We start from the raw sequence: 17,731 nt of genomic DNA, 5'->3' as shown, positions 1-17,731 counted from the left end.
GGACAGGGAAATCTTCCACAGTTTTTTCTCTGAGTTTAAAGAAAAAGTTTTGCCAAAAAATTAATTTCCACAACTGGCAAAGTGGCCGAGTTTTATTTTTCTTCTTATTGTTTGTTTTACTTTCTTATTGTTATTTGCTGCAAACCAATGAAAAACATAATTCCTAATGTTTAATTCAATAACACTCCCACAGAATATTTACATGTGGTTTGGTTTAAAGGGCCCATATTGTGGGCATCTTATCAAATTTATATAATAAAAGAGTGTCAGAGCTTGAAGTATTACATAAATATTCTTAATTCTTTCCCTTAAAAAAATTGTCATTATTTTAGCATTTAAAGGCCCAGCAAACTATTTTTCCTAATTACTCAAAATGTTATATTAGCTGGAAGAATGTGATCATCTTTATACTTCTGCCTCAGTCCAACATTTACTGGGCACTGCAAAGTGCATAAAATGACCTCTAACATTTCATTTTTTTGTATACTGCCCCTAACTGCCGTTCAGAAATTACACTTTATTTTGAGTAATCTTGGACATTACAGATAAACTAACTGACTACAATGAATCATAAGCTACCTTATATTGCATATTTATGAACTGTCAGATCAACTGACCCTCCCACACTGCAGGCAATTGAAATATATAAAATTGCTCACATAAGTATAAATTTTTCACAGATTTCTAAAATGCAAAAAAAACCATCCCTTACAATATTTGACAACCAATCCTATGCTGGATCTGGATGTCACAAGTGCACAACATGAATTTACCCATGAATGCGCTCATTCCAGGAAATATTTTTGACATTATAAGTGTCTGGTTTTTTTGCCAAGATGTTCAACTATTTGCTGCTAGCTGTATTTTCCTGTGCACTCCCAAGGAGAGAAGAAGAAATTTCTTCTTAAAACCCACTTACACAAGGTTACACAAAAATTCTGACATTCATCAATATTTTCTTATTTGGGATTTGTTCTTAGGTAAGAACAGAAACTACACACACTGAAGAGCACAAATATGTGAATAATTCTGCGGTTTAAGAACACGTCAGCAATCTAACAGAGACTTTTTCTTCAGACCTTTTTTCAGAACAATTTAAGGAAAAAACAGGAAGATAGTGAAGGAGACCCATTATTCCCAGCGCGTCTATCTTCTTTCTGACCAAAACAACTCAAATACAAATCAAGTTGTACTTTCACCCTACAAAGTTGTAAGTAGGAACTTCCAAAGAGGACTTGAAGGCACCATTAGTAAGGGTGGAATAGCTCTATCTTTAAAGGGTTTGTCATGCATTCTAGGGTTCATTTGTTTGATATTCCATAAAGTAGGAGGAGCACTGACCTTGGGCTGCCAAGTGTTATTCTGAAGCAAAGAAAGTATGACTAACACTTTTTGATTAAACATTAATCAATGCAAGAGATCTGAACCACTCCATTGGCTGGCAGGCAAGGACTGAACCCAAATGAGCATTGCTTACTGGCTCATGGGTCTGGATACACCCAGCTGAGCTCTAGATGGGAGTGCTCTGATGAGCCTCCTGCACTGTGGAGTTCTTAATCACACACCTCACACACTCCCCAGTAGCCTGCACGGGACCAAGCAGAGCAACCATTTAAGGGATTTAGGGAGGGAAAAGGAGGAATAGAGGAGGGAGAAAGAGAAGGAGGGAGGGATCAGTGGATGGTGAGGATGCTGCAGTGTGTGCCAAGCGCTTAGCCAAAGTCAAAGAGTGCCGAGATGAGATGAGAAGCAATGCCATGCCACCCAGAAAGAAGCATTCTGCTCCAGACTGCCCACCTATCCATAATCCCCCTCAGGCATGGACACAGAGAGGCAGCTGGTGAGACACACAAGGAGGGCAAGAGGATATGCGCGTTTGTGTTCGGTGGATTACTGAAGGGACTGGATACAAGGGGGTTGTTTGATTAGTTCCAGATCCACTGGATGTTAGTTGGACATGCTACTGTGAGAGAAAACGGTATAAGATGGGTGCAGGGGAGCAAGAGGGAAAAAAGGGAGATGTAGCTGAGGAGATGGAGGGAGGGAAGCCCTTAAAGATCCAGCCAATCATCTCCTACTGTGCCCACCACTTCCTGCGTCATCTCATTGGAGCTTCCAGCCAATCGGGCTCTTTCATCTCCTACGTGGAAGAGCATCTGCTTTCCACAGACTGCATCTGAGGCGGGGCACAAACTAACACATTTACCAACTGGCCACTTCATTAAGTGCCACTCGCTGTTTCTACACGCCATTTTATCAGCTCCACTTGCCATACAGGTGCACTGTGTAGTTTACATTTACAGATTATAGTACATCTGATTCTCTGCATACTTTCTTAGCCTTTTTTAACTTGTTCTTCAAAGGTCAGAACCCCCACAGGGCCACCACAGAGCAGGTATTATTTGGGTGGTGGATCATTCCCAGCATTCTCAAAACAGCAGTGCCTCTAGTGAGGTAGTGGTACTGTAATAAGTAAGGCACTGTCACTAGTGTAGCAAGCACAGCAACACTGGGGTTTTTACAACCTAAGGTTTTTATTAGGGCTCGTACAATATATCAGTTGGCCAGTATTTTTGTCTAATACACGGTTTTACTCGTATCCACAAAAGTGTTACAACTAAAGTGCTGATAAATAATATTAATTTTTTATAATCATGGCATCTGCAGAATTTGAACTTGCAATCTCCAGACAATAAGACAAAACCTTGGTTGTGCCACTGGGGAACCCAACAGAAACAGCCCCCACGCCCACCATTTAACTATAATCACAGCAAAATAGCCAAACTGGTGAATACACCATCATGGTTATAACAACTAACAAAAACCAAATCCACAAAAAATTATGGGTGGCTCCACTTGCCTTGCTACAATATCCATATTATTTAAGACTGTGAGTTTCAGTTGTTTATTTACAACTAAATGTGATAATTATGACACAACAATTATATGTCAGTAAAGCATGGTTTAACTATATAAAATCCGAAATATAAATAAAATAATAATAATAATAATAATAATAATAATAATAATAATAATTAACCAATTTAATTTCAACGTAGCTCTTCAAAATCGGTATCGGCATTGGCCACGAAATTTGTACGTTTGGCCCTAGTTTTACATGCCTCAGTGTCCTACATATTTGTGCTCCTTTTTCTCCCTACACAGTACATGTCATCTAGTCCTTTTATGGTCTGAGATTCCATCCGACTCCCCACGCTCTGATCGCTCCGTCGAAACAGACGAGGTGGAATTGAACAGAGAGAAAAAGCAATGTTCCGGCACAGGCATGATCCCTTGGTCCACTTAGTGTTAGGAATTCAGATATTTTCGCTCTCACACTTGAGAAATGTCAAGCAATCAGACTGTATTAGCTGTAATGGGTGATTTTTATAGCAGCAGGGGCCAAAGCCAGACATGGCAAAGTGCACAGTGGGAGGGACGTGAGCAAACTAGCCAGAACCTTATAGCCCATCTACTGCACCCCCGCTAGGGGGTTCTCTCAGTTGTCTCCTTACACAGTCGGCTTCAGCTGTACAAAACTAAATTTGGCATCAAAGACAACCTTATTCAGTACAAACCAAAAGCCCTTAGGGTCTGAAACGCTTACTGCGATCCGTTTTACGTAACACTTCCACAACGTTTGCTGTGCAGCTAAAGGTTGCTGAGCTGCAATGAGACAATGCTGACACCCCCTCGAAAATGCTAGCAAAGGGAGAAACAGTGGAGAGGTAACACCTTTTATGTTGTTCACAAAGGCAATGCACAGGGCGAACACAAACATGGCCTGAGGTAGAAAGAAAACTGTCATTTTTAAATAATGAGCTGTAGCAGTCCAACTAGCTTACAACGTACAGTGATTTCAACAGTGCAACACTATTGACAGTTATGATGTATGATGCAATAGGCTGGAAAATAGATTAATCACATTACAACATGCAGGGCTTATTAATACACAGACAGGTAATAAAGACGAAACTGCAGCGGCAGCATTTGTCACAGCATTTAGACAGACAGCAGTGAGGTCACTGACATTCAAAGGCTGTCTATGAGGGATGGTACTCACAGCTGGTGCACGCTGCAGTTGTAGAATTTAACCTCAGTGCTGATCAGCATTTGACCTGTCTCCTTTGAGTTCAGCCTGAGCTCCACTCCAGACCAATCTGAGAGAGAGAGAGAGAGAGAGAGAGAGAGAGAGAGAGAGAGAGAGAGAGAGAGAGAGGGACAGAGAGACAGAGATTCAGATTACACTCAAAATTCAATTTTAGTTTTTTTTTGTTACTACGCATATCACAGCTTTCTTTTTCAACCTCAGCTGTTGTGTTTATCAAGCTCTTTTACAAATGATGACATCTGAAATTAAATTTATTTAATTGAAATTAGTTAATAGGGTTTGCTGCAGTAACGGCCTGTACTCTTCTGGGAAGGCTTCACTCTGAATGTTGGAACACTGTTGTGAAGATTTGATGGCATTCAGCCACAAGAGTGAGGTCAGGTCATGATATTGGATGATTAATTATGGATCAAAAACGTCACTCCACATCATCCCAAGAGTACTGAATAATCACTCCATAAAATGCAGCATGGTGGGAATGGTGACTCGTGTGTTGCTGCTCCAGAGCATTGCATTCTATTGACAATGCTTTTCCATGTAGATCATACAAGCTGTGCGCATGTAAGGAATAAGTGCACTTTAAAGTAGCTGTATTCACTAATTACAAGGGCTGTCTGAATACTTTTGAACATAGAATCTACTTGCTATTCTTTGGCTATGTTCACATTACAAGCCTTATTGCTCATTCATGTTTTAAAGTGACCCACATTTTATATGACGTTTTATCCAATTCTTCACAAGTTGAATACACATTTTTAATGAATAATAAAAAGAAAGGTAATATAGTGTGCAGTCAGTTGGTCATTAGATTAGACTGGATCCCTCTCTTTGCTTGTGTACCTTAACTGCATACGCTTGCCAGTTTAGCTGGCTTGCTAGCAAGTAGCTTTGACAGATCTCTGATTCTTGCTACGTCGCTAGACACAGCTGAAATGCTAAGTTATTGCTAAATTGCTAAATGCACCAAAATTGCTGCCAGAGCATAAGCATAAGCAGAGAGCATGCAGACTAGCTAGCAACCCATTAGCTTTGTGTTTTTGCATGTCACCAGTATATGTAGAGAAATATGTAGGGAATGTTCGCTTGCTTTCAAATATGCTGCTGAGTGTTGTATTGTTTAAATATTACTATGGTTTCTCTACATATGAGGCACATTGCCTTGTCTTTAAATTAAATGTTTTGGTGGGCTAAATTAAATATTGCCCTCATGGGCTAAAAAGTAGGGGAATTCGGGGGTGGGTTTTAGAGGGGACGTACCTGTTAGTGGCGGATCCACTGCCAAAAATTTAAAAAGTTGTCCCGAAACATGTATTCTCGTTAGGAGATCAGGTCTGGCCATGCAAGACTAGCCACTCCTAAGACTGTACAATGGGGACAGTAATATGCTCATGTGCAGTGAAGTGTAATATAAGAATGACGACATCATAATGGAAGATTTTTGTGTTTATACAGCTTTATCACTTTTAGGCAAAATTTTGGATAGGATAGGATTTGTGTCACTTCAACACTGTAATGTAAACATTCTCTGCTTTTACTAAGCATCAGGAAAACTGACTGGCTATGAATAGCTTTTTCCTGATTTCTCTTGCACCTGAAACGGATATTTCTGATTTCAGATTTTTCAGATTTCTGAGCGCTTCCGCTGGTACAAGCCGTGTCCACAGACTGCAGCACTGAACGAAAAGAAAAAAAATGGTAAGAGAGCTGCCGGCGATGCCATGGAGTGCCAACCAGCTCAATCGCGTTTGGCAAGGCGGAGTAAAAGCGTGGAGAGTACAGCGCTGAAGAAAACGCTCGATAAGCAGCCAGCTCCTCACACTCGAGCAAGCGCGAGCAGGCAGCCGTTCAGCGAGCATACCGCGCGTGGGAGTGAGCCGTGACCCCAAGCTCTCCCAACTCTCCCTCACACCTGCTCTTTGCTTTCTTCTGCTTTACAAAATAAAATCAACACATAGCGGGGTGGTGGTTTTTTTTTTAATATGCTTCAGAAGCACCTCTTTCTCACAAATGTGCGACAAACAATGAAGGCGATTCCCAAAATCCATTTCGTGTCTCACTACCCTTTTAGTTTAGAAAAACTGATTAGAATGGCTAGGTCTATCACAGGATTCAGTGGTCAGATGGTAGCATACATGTTAAAAAGCTAACAGCTACCTAGATAGCTAAAATTACATTAGCATACCCTTTACAAAGTGATAGTTCTAAAAACAGCCATCTTTCTTAAGAACTCAGTCGTCATATAATAATGCTGAGTGACTAAACTTACCTAGAAAATAAATAGCTACATTGTGTTTCTGTACGTCTGAAAGTCTCCAAGCTCAAGCTCAAATAAACAAATAAACATTACTTGGCACAGCCAGCTAAAGTTGTTACTGAACCTGACAGAGGTTTGATTTTTTTTTACTTTCTTTCACTATTTTAGCGGTAACACTTTACTGTACCCAAGGCTACATGACACCTACATTGCTTGTCATGACAACTGATATAATCCTATATAATGTAAATGTTTAGAAATGCTTATTTCAAAAGACGTCATCTGTCATAAAGGCTTTTTTTAGCTAATAAAATAAAACAGCTAATACATTTTAGCTAATAAAACATAACATTTATGTAGGGTTATGTCAGTTGTCATGACAAGCTTATGCAGATGTCATGTAGCCTTAGGAACAGTACTCTACAGGACAGTGTTACTATTGTAGCCTTATACTGAGCAGATGAAGCCACTTCTTTTTAACATTTTGTGGGCGCTACTAATTCCACACATTATCGATGTTCCTTAACAACCTACAGCCCCTAATGCGGATGAGGGAGATAGAGGGGAAATATGAGGTTTAGACATGACATTTACCTGAGGGGGCTCGTTGATTAGGCCATGCTCCCTGCAAGGAGAAGAGGGATTGTGGGCAAACAGAGCTGTCATTTACCCGAAGAAGGTGGGGGATTACTACAGTGTGGACAGTGCCTGTCGTGACCATCTACCTTTCATCATGGGTTAATGTAAGAGTGAGTGAACAATTAGTGAGCTCAAGCTCACTGGGAGTGTTTTCTTTTACAGAGGTAAGAGCCTTGTATTTTTTTTTTTCTACAAACTAGGCTTGAAACCTGAAAACTGCAGGAGCTACTACTGGGAGTCTGATTAACTAGCCCAACTGTCTATCTCAGCAGCTTTCCACACAGAGTTATAGCAGAGCTGTGAGCGCAAACTGGCTTTTTCTGACTGACCACTCGGCCTAAGCTTTCTTTAAAAAACAAATGAAGGCTTATAATGATTAACTGCTGAGAACAGAGCTCTACTTATATATAAGTACTCCACCTTTTATCTCTGATCAAAACATCCACCAGAGTAACTTCAAAAGGGTTTGGACATTCTCTGTTGGTCCATTTGTCATAAAAGGTTCACAAAACATAAAGGGCCGTTAGAGCAGATCTGGATTTTCCCATGAGTTTTAAGGGCATGTGCCCAGGTGTTCAAGCCATTAGGGGGCCTTTACTAGCAGCACAGCAAAAAAGGACTTAATTTCTAATTTGTTATTGTGTCATGGCCAATCATAATCCTGATATTCTCCACATCTTTCCTAAATGTCTGCTTCATTTCTCCTCTAATAGGTCAAGCTTTTAAGTCTTTTAGTAGTGAAATAGTTTCTTTGAATGTACTTTGAATTTGAAGCTCCAGATATCCAAAAATGCTCCTGGGGATCTGTAAAAGCGTGACCTGTTACCTTAACAAGAGTAAAGGCCATTTACAAAGCCAATTAAAAGAAAAATGTTGCATCACCGTTGTCGGTAGTGACCTGCAAACTGTCTACTTCTGCGCATGAAGTTATGAGGTAAAAAATAAATAAATAAATAAAAATAAAAAAAGAATTAATTCCATACCCTCCGTACTTTAGTGAAGAGCAGATACGTGTTTCATAGTGAAATTTTACATTGGTTTTTGGGTTTACATTAACCTGGTTTGGCTCGATCGGAAAAAAAAAATGTGCCTATAGCGGTGACATACTCAACACCACCATTAGTATGTTAAAATCATGGTTCTGCATAGCCTTTAAGTAACCTGCTGTGATATTGTAAAAAAAAAAAATAATTCTCTGACCATATAAAAAAGGTAGCCAGGTAGGGGTCCACCAAATATTTGATCCCAGGAGCCAATAATTTGATGATCAGGGCCTGTGTTGGAGGTTTTCAGCGAATTCATTGTGACTGTCTTCATAGGCCTCAGTTGTATCTCCTATTTCTAGGTAAAACTAAGACTCATACTTAAACTCCTGATCCCAGAACAGCCCATAAGAAAGCGGCTCTAACTGACGCAGGAAAAGGGCACCGGGCCCTTCACCTGTAATAGGTGTCAGCGTGGCTGGGAGCACGGCTTTAGCCCACGGGCTCACCCGGGGTCAGTGTGAGCTCATTAGAGCTGCGGATCAGCGCGGCCTGCAGGATCGATGGCAGGGCCCAGGCATGAGGCCGGCGGGCCGCACTGAGTGAAGCGCTCATTAGGAAACAGCAGAGCACGTGTCTGAGGAGCTCTATTAATAGGACATCTATAGGAGAGCATAGAGAAAACCACACCCTCAGGGAGGAGGCAGTACAACAGAGGAAAGAGGAAAAGAGGAAGCAGGATGAGGGAACGGATAGATAGAATATGCATGTGGTTTGAAAAGATAAACAAACAAGGTTTTGTGTGTGTGTGTGTGTGTGAATAAATAACTGGTGAAAGAGGACAATGAGGTGACAGAGGGCAAAGACTGAGAGTGTAAAGCAAAATCTAAAAATAAGGGGATTAGATTCTTAAAAGCACAGTATGGTGATTCGTATTTAAACAATTCACCCATTAAAAAGAAAGAAGTTTTTCAACATTTAAAAAAGACGTAAACAAAGTAATTCAGAGTGCTTTGATGTGAAATTCTCTGTTCTAGAGAATTTGAATAATTCACTGGTGAAAAAAAGCTGTAAAAGATATCTCACAGAAAGTTATTATATGAAATGGTTATGAATACATCGTGTGATGCCGGGGACGTTGTTTTCCAGTAGTTTGGAGATAATGTTCTGGCCTAAAACATTTTTTTTTAAAAGCGAGTCAAGACAAAATAGTACCCAGAATTATTTTTTTTATTTAGCAGTTTCACTATTTTTAATATTACACATAAAAACTTGTGGTTTATTTGTAACTTTGAATAATTAATACAATGTCAATTTATATGGTAGACACTGTGACCCTTGGTTACATACTTGTCACAAACCTGTTTTAGCTATGTAAAATGTCTTACTTGATCGACTGCATTTAAGCTAAGGGGACAATAAATGCAATTTGATTTATCGCTTTAAAGCAATACCTTGATCGGTGGGAATGATGGGGACATCTTTAGCAGCTGGAGAAATGCACAGGATCTGATTGCCATCCACCGTCCCCTCCACCTCCGTCAGGTTCCCAAAGGAGCAAGTGATTCCAGCTGAGAGATCTGGAACATCCGTTACCTTCACCAGCAGCTGGATGCGGGGGCAAGAGAGAAAAAAAGTTAAGGGTTTTCATCTATTTACTTCCTTCCTTACTTACTTCTATTATTTCTTTATTTATTTATCGGCTTAGCACTGCAGTATTTTTGAATCGAGCATAGTCCTGCAGGTACACAGCAGATGGCCTCACCATAAGGCAGTGGTGCAAACTGTCAGCCAACTCTTAGCCTCAGATGCAAGTGACATTGCATTATAAAAAGAACCAGAAAGGCTGTTTTTGCTTTCTTTTTCCTTAAAAAAAGAGATGAAAATGGACATCTGACAAATTCAATCAACTTCTTGAACTCCTCTTCCTCAGCTCACAAGAGCACACAGACATACCCACACAGACACACTGTCTTTTGAAGTCTTCCTCTAGGGAGCAGTCCCACACAGATGCTGGAGCTCTCTATAAATAAATATTTTCCAGCTCCTCGCTGGGGTGGGCGCTTCATGCTCCAGCCTGGTGGAGGAGCGTTTGTAATGACTGGGCTGGCATTTGTAAAGGCTTTCTGTTTCACCTGACCGTTTGAAGGTTTTCATCGTTCCAGCTGACTAGCGTCAAAAACAGCGAGGACTCGGAGTGGATTGAGAAAGCCAGCTTATAGCTATAATGCAACGAGGCCTGACAGCAGCACTGGCTGTCGCCCAGATGTTCCTGTGCCCTTTTCATCCAGTCTTCTTGCGTAGAGGCACGTCCACAAAGCAGCTAATTACACAGCCCAGGAGCTGACCCGTCTACTCACTGATTACACGTGTTTTCCGTGCTACCCATGCGCGCGTGTGAACGACTCGTACGATCAGAAGGAAAAGCTGTGGGGAGCATAGCTAATTGCTAATCCTGAGAGAGCTCAGAAAGAAGATTTTCTGAAGCCAAATCTCTCTAAGAACAAACGTCTGATTCATGCATTCAGATGTTTTATGTATGAAATTTCCAGCCTGAAAAGCCAACAGCAAATTAATATCTATGGTCAACAAACAGGCCAATTTATTACCAAAGAACTATAGATAGTGTAGGCTAGGGCTGGGAGTCGATCCCAAAATGAATCGATTCCTCGATTCCGGGTATTTGGTTATCGAGAGCCAAAAGGTTTGCCCGCCTTTGGTAAGCAAAGTAAAATGTAATATTTGTAAAGAAAAATTGGTTTATAATCAAACAATCTACCCACCTACAGGTTTTGAGAGAGCAGGAACAGCTACAGTTTCACCAGCCACTATCAGCAGTGTTGCCAGATATAGCATGTTCCCACCAAATTGGACAAATTTTGGTTGGATTTGGCTGGGAGGGTAGTGCTTTGGCAGGTAGACAAAATTTAGGCTGGTTTGTCATTTTTTTATAACTTATTATATAACTAAGATATTTTTAAACTTTATATAAAACTAGTAAACTGCAATGCAAGCAAAGCAAAGTTTATTTATATAGCACTTTTTACAACAGGTGTTGTCACAAAGCAGATTTACAAGGAAATCAGCATTACAAAAACTGATTAATTAAACTGCATTGTTTAATAATGCAGCTGAGATGTAATTAGGCCTAACATCTCCCCACATCCCATCAGTTATCAAAACCTTGACAGACATACATTTTAGTCACTCCTGTTAAGAGGAGGCCATTATCCCCACCCATCTGTATCAACAGTTGATATCAGCGGTTAACGCACTCAGTTTATTATTGACATAATACATTGGTGCCTCTATAAAATTTCAGGAGGGTGGCAATGCAACTGTGCAAAGAGGGGTGGAGGTTGTTTAGAGGTTGGGAAGTTGTTCGCAGATAGCCTAGCTGCTCTCTTCTTTAAGGTAAATGTAAAAGTCAAAGTGCGACCAGATGGAGGTTGAGGGTGGCGGTGTGGTTTGCTGGTGGTGGGGGGCAAGCAATTGTTTAAGGGTGGCCGTGACAAAAGCATGTTTAAAGTCCTGAGTAAAAGTGTATGCCGAATTGGACTAGTTCTGAGCCTTAAAAGAGCATAACATTATTATTTCAACTACAACTAACAGAATGACTCACATTTTAGTACTTTTTTGAACCATTAAATCATGCTTGGTGTACATTTGCGTGCATTAAGCTTAACAACAGATCTCTGAAATTGTGTCGTCATTCTGTAGTTGGCATCATGCCCATTTAAGGAATTCTGTGTCTAAGCTGATTTAGCAGATGCAAAAAATGAATACCGTTTTTGAAAACTGCACCATGTTAAATAAAAAATGTTTCAAAGCCGATACATTTTGCCGTGCATACATTTTTTCCTCAGAATTTATATATATATATATATATATATATATATATATATATATATATATATATATATATATATATATATATTCCATGAGGCAATGATCTACAGCACAGGAGAAATCAAACAAAGCAAGGAGGAAAAGATGTTTCCTTGTTGTCATGGACTAGAAATGACCTCCTCTTGCTGGGCAGGCTGGACTTTGGGCTTGTGTCTTGCCAACTCACAAACTCCTGAAGCTCTGGCATGTACTTATGTTGTGCTTTTTTTGCTCTTTTTGCTGTGCGTTAGCTGTATGGCTGCCGCGCTGTGGCTATTTGTGTGTGGGAAGAGGTGGCTAATTGCTAGCAGCATTTTTAATAAAGGTAATTTGATTCTTTTTCGCTGCTTTTTCATGCTCCTGCATGCATGGGCTTTGTTGTCATGGCGATAGTTTCCCGTCACTGACCCTGCTGCTGTTGCTCGGTGGAGTGAAGCGGCAGAGCAGCTCGTTACCTCCGTAAACTGCTCTCTGTACTTCACAAACTTTGTTTGATATTTGGATACTGCAAGCCAGCGAGTGAGTTGTTTGAGGGAACCAAATGATGCCAAGACAACTGGAAATTTTAACAACTGGACGCTGTAGGAACATTTGTTTAGTCCCAATAAGGCAAATGCATATCTTCAACAAAAATTCAGCTTTTATTTAAAGTAACAAATGAATAAAAAGATTTCCGTTTGGTTTCTGAGGTTAAAATGGTTAACAGCAGTGAATTGGATTGGTATTTAGCTACAGTAATACAAAAGCCAGTGGAAAATATGTGTACAAAGGGCAGTGGAAATATCCTAAAAAGACAGGAATAAACACATGTAAGAGAGAAAGAAACAGAAGGACAGAAAGGAGTGTTTTTTTAAAATAAAAGCTTTAATGAAGGCAAGAAAAAGAAGCGCTCTCTCTGGTCGTCCTCAACTCGGCACAGAACACACGCCAGCCTCTCCTCAAACAAAACTCCCACATCAGCCTACACATTCACATTTTGGCATCTCACCCACACATGCACCTTGCCTCTACTCGCTCAGTCTCCCATCCACCCACACCATGCATTACCACTCAACCGAAAAGCAAGCGAGATAAACAGCACATCAACACATCGCCATACAGAACGAATTTGGGCAATTTGTGTTTACAGTCACCAGAGAAAGCAACAGATTCCACATCTATTTTTTCGTGCATTTAAAAGGCTCACTGTGAGTGAAGAAAGAGCGTTCTCTCAGATTCACTAAACCTTCCTCAAAATGCATTTGAGCTGAACGATACTGGAAAATGTGCAAAAGTCAGAGACCACTCTTTTATTTATGTAATTTCCAGTCAAGACAACCACTGAGTACAAGTCATTCATTGCTCAGCAAGAAGTAGGAAAAAAATATTTAACAGAAAATTACACAAAAGCCTTTTTCTGCACCCTACTGCTGCTTCAACTCTTCCTTTTTTCCAATCTTAAAACCAGCATCTTACAGCTGTATCCTCCCAACAAAAGCTGTTCCCAAAGCTCTTACTGACACTGTTTCCCTTTAAACAGACACTGACATTCACACAACAAGCTACCCAAACACACCTTAGCTGCCTTGCACATTTCTTTCTTATGTGCACTTTAAATGGCTTGGAAATGATGTAAGATAAAGCAGATTAGATATAAAAGAATCCATTTGCATAAGAAAGAGTAAAGTCAGATGAAAGTCTAAAGAGTCTACATGTGTTATGGAGATTACATGGACCGTGAGAATCAGGAAATGCAACCAACTTCTAAGACTGAACTTTGGAAGTAGTTGCAAGAAGCAAAGATAAACATCATTTCAGATTTCTTTGAAATAATTAAATCAAGTTTCCAGAAAAGAATGGAAACTGTAATCAAGGGAAAGGATGGACAAACTAAATACAGAAAAAATTAGACTATATTTATTTGCTGAAGCTCCTCCTTGATGTTCCTGTTGAACATGTTTTTTTTTTAGTTTTCTTCCTGATGCTGAAAAATGAATAACCTGCTCTTAATGCCCCAAAATGGTACCAAAATGTGTATGTATGTGCAGGTGTGACTTACTGGTACACCTGGTTCAGAAACTGCAATGCTGTCAGGGTATACATTGGCCTTTATGCACTGGTTCAGGGTGGCTGCAAAACGGTAGGGTTCATTGGCCCGTTCACATCTATCTCTCTGAGAACACCTGTGGAGAGAAAGAGAGAGGAAGAGAAAGAGAAAATAACTCATCAATATACTCCATTACACCGTTCATTTAACTCTGTGGACATAAAAGAAATAAAGGATATTAGCAGTGAATAGTCTGTTTTCTTATTATGGTTTATTATTGTCATTCATTCCATCACATAATACACAGTACTAAAGGATCTGCAATCTTCTTCTATTGGACTCTCAGCTAAGCTGAAGAAAGACCACTGTCCATGGTACTGGATGCACTTTTGCCTCAATCAGCATATCTACCAGCAGCTTTGATAACTTCTGTCCTCATATTCACCCAGACAAAGCACCTTGATTAACCCTTTAAAGCTATGGCAAAAATGCAGTTACATTTAACCCACTCTTCTGCATTAGTTATGTCATTTATTTTCATAAGTAAAGAACAGATTTTTATTTTGTCTGTGTGACAAATTATAATTTCGAGCAAGCAAGCATACCAGGACTATTTTTCACACTTTAGTCACATTTTATTGTCACTCTTATAAAACAAATCAATAATAAGCCCTTATCAGTTTGAATTCTATTCTGAATGTGTGCACATTCTCAATTAATCTGCATTTACATTATGATGGTAGACAAAAAAATAGAAATTCTATGTTTTTCAGCAATGGTATATACTCCAACCACCAGCAACGTACTGCAGCGGTCAGTAGACTATTTGGTCAAATATCCTAACTTATGTCAGTAGTTGCAGCAGTGGAATAAACTGGATGTTGAATTTTTCTATTTCTACTATTTAAGTGCATACAACAACAAAGGCAGCATTGTGCTTCTTTCATATAGCCATAGAAACACAGTAGCACACCGACAGCTCCAATTCCACATTTTGATACATTTTACAGCGGTTAATGTGGACATGTTTATCGTCCAACTACACAAGGGGCAGATCTGAATGAGTTCATGGAAACACAGAGAGAAGGCTCTGAATGTACTGCTGATTGTACGAGGGGTAAGATAAGGTAACACTCCTGGGAGTAATATGACGGTCTCAGTGGAATCTTCTAATAAGGAATCTGAATTCAGATCAGTAGCTAATGTTTTTACAGTTCTTGTAGCTCTTCATGTGAGACAGCGAATGGGAATAAAAAAACTAGCACTCTTTTAGGGTTCAAATGATCCTCGGTCTCTAGAGTGCTTCTCACAGTGAACGGTTCAACTTGGAGCTTGCGGCGGCAGAAAAATGCATTAAAGGTAATTTGAGTACCTGCTGTAAGAGAGAACGAAAGCAGTCCATGTAAGACAGCAAGGAGCACTACTATCTGATAAGCAAATAGCCTAATGGTTACAATACGACCTGATTTCTGTAGTATCTCAACGTAATATTATGGTACATGGTTAAAAATAAAGGTGCCAGAAGTGCTGCTCATTGGGTCCTATTATAAGTGTGTTTTGAATCAAGTACAGGGAAACATCTGAATGATTTTCTGTAGTAACTGACTGTTTGGTACAGATTCAGCAGATAGAGATTAGCTTGAAAATCGCTGGAGTATTCTTTTGTAGAACCATTCACTGAAAGGTTCTTCAGGTCTTTACGGAGCCAAAAGTGGCTCTGTAATAGTATCGCTCCAAAGAACTGTCTGTGGGAGCTTTATTTTTAAGCACAGACAGATCCGGGGGGCAATGCCCCTGTCCTTCTGGCCTCACAAGGTGCCCTATTGGTCAATGCATTTTTTATATCACTTCAGCTATTGTTCAATATCTGTTTCTGTGAGGCACAGCTAATTCAGCCTCACCCTGGGATTACAGGCAGTGGGTCGGCTTAGATCATTGCTCTTGTACCCACTCTAGATTTCTAGTCAACATCACCACAGCATTGGAAATCCCACCGATAAATCCCTGATAACCCCTCATATTGGCAGTGACTGGTACACTAGTAGTAGGAGAGGGGTGCTAGCAACCAGAAGGTTTTTGGTTTGAATCCCAGAAGGGTTTACCTGATTGCACCTTTGGGCAAGGCACCAACACAACCTTCAACAGCCCCAGGAACTGCTGCTGATGCTGTGCTGCTCCCAGAATTGGCATAGTTAGGCAATAAAATACAATAACAAGTATCTATTGTAGGATTAATAAAAGTGCTGCATAATGTCTCCTTAGGAAAGGATTATATTCTATATTGTGGTTATTTTGAACAACACTCTAGATTCACTAGATCAAGTTTTGTGAGATAACGTGGACTTCTGAGAGATAATTATAACACATATGTCTAGTAAATAATTGTAACTCACATATGTCTAGTAAGTAGTTAGTTAATGGCAAAGTCCTCTGTGGCAGATTTTGTCATCGGTTTAGGCTGATCTGGGAAAGACTCCTAACGATACGTTAACACTAGCAGGCAAGTTGCTAATGTTGCTTCTAGTTGTCTTTTGTGAGGATGCTCTTGTTGTCGCTTGTGGGGGTGTGTACACTGATCAGCTTCTGGCAAGAAAATGTGAAAAATATGTACTACATATGTATTGCCATTGTGTTCAAAATATTTGGCAATATAGGAATTTGTTAGAATCAGTCATTTAGATTCTTGGTTGCAAGTCAGTTATAATTGGAAAATTATTGGCTGTTTATTTTGGCCCCTACAACTTGTGCCGAGGCATACTATAGCTATCTATTGCTAATTATCTATTTGTGATTACCACATAATATAAGGTTGATACAAATAGAACATATAAAACATGATGTTGTCACAGATAAAAAGTAGCAAAGCCAAGCTGCTTGGCAGGGCTGTCATGTGCTCTTGTCAAAGTTTTGTTTAGCCTAAACATACACAAAATAATTTTTTCTACCTTTCAATATTTTTATGACTGGGTGTGTGGAGGTACGATGAGGCGGTTCCACCACGTTATTACGGTTGCATGGGCACGCTCAACAAAGGTTAAAACCGGGTGGATACAGACAAAGACCATAGCTGAAATAGCCGGGTGCAGGCTTTACAGATGGTGGGTAGGGGCCACAATGGTACTAGGTCTTGTGGGTGGGTGCATGCAGGAAGTACACCAGATTTTGCAGGCGCAGGTGAATGTTGAAGCAGGTGGGTGCGGACATTAATAATCAAGCTTGGACAGACCTGTAAAGTCCACCAGAGCACTGTTTAAGAGCACACATGTTGTAATCACTTTTGTTTTACATTAATGTGTATGAGAATTGCATGCTTATGTTTCATCAAGCCTCTCTTTGTTTTTGACTTTCGCTCAGTTACTCCCTCTCTCCCTCACTCCCGTTTCCTTTTTTGTTCTTTTTCTCTCGCCCAGGCCTTTCTGACAGGGAGCATGTCGACTTGCAATTTGCAGCATCTCTTTTACATCCCTAATGCTCGAGGGAAAATGACACTTAATGCGCTTTCAGATGTCTACGATGGCTTGTGAATACCATCTGAAAATGTGTGTGCGTGCACATTGCAACTAAGCTGCCAAAGCATTGATTTTTATTTTGGGGGTGGAGAGGGGATGGGGATGCTGCGGTTGCCATGGTGCTGATAGATGGTCATTATGTGTGTGTGTGTGTGTGGTTAGAGATCCTCCTCTCTTTTTCTCTCATTAATTGAAGTATGTGCCCACCCCACCTGTCTCAGGCACTGTCAGTCTGTCTGGCCCTGTATGTCTGTCTGTCTGGCTAACTCGGGCTTTGTCTGCCTTGTGGCGGCCCAGGTCCATCTAAAACGCTGTGTGGAA

At 40.2% G+C, this 17,731-nt stretch overlaps 1 protein-coding gene across 1 annotated transcript in view; it reads right to left on the bottom strand.

Annotated features, from left to right (window-relative positions):
- Positions 1 to 17,731, bottom strand: part of plxna2 (plexin A2) — a 267,455-nt gene that overhangs the window by 98,131 nt on the left and 151,593 nt on the right. Inside the window, exons 6-8 of the mRNA XM_036590910.1 lie at positions 13,914 to 14,037; positions 9,442 to 9,595; positions 4,064 to 4,160 (exon numbers count right to left, since the gene is read on the bottom strand). Coding sequence (XP_036446803.1) covers positions 4,064 to 4,160; positions 9,442 to 9,595; positions 13,914 to 14,037 — 375 coding nt within the window. The remainder of the gene's footprint in view (positions 1 to 4,063; positions 4,161 to 9,441; positions 9,596 to 13,913; positions 14,038 to 17,731) is intronic.

This window comes from Colossoma macropomum, unplaced genomic scaffold (genome assembly GCF_904425465.1).
Source record: "Colossoma macropomum unplaced genomic scaffold, Colossoma_macropomum, whole genome shotgun sequence".
In the NCBI taxonomy this organism is placed as follows: domain Eukaryota; kingdom Metazoa; phylum Chordata; class Actinopteri; order Characiformes; family Serrasalmidae; genus Colossoma; species Colossoma macropomum.
Note: the sequence above shows the minus strand (reverse complement) of the source record. Positions and strands in the feature narration are given on the sequence as shown.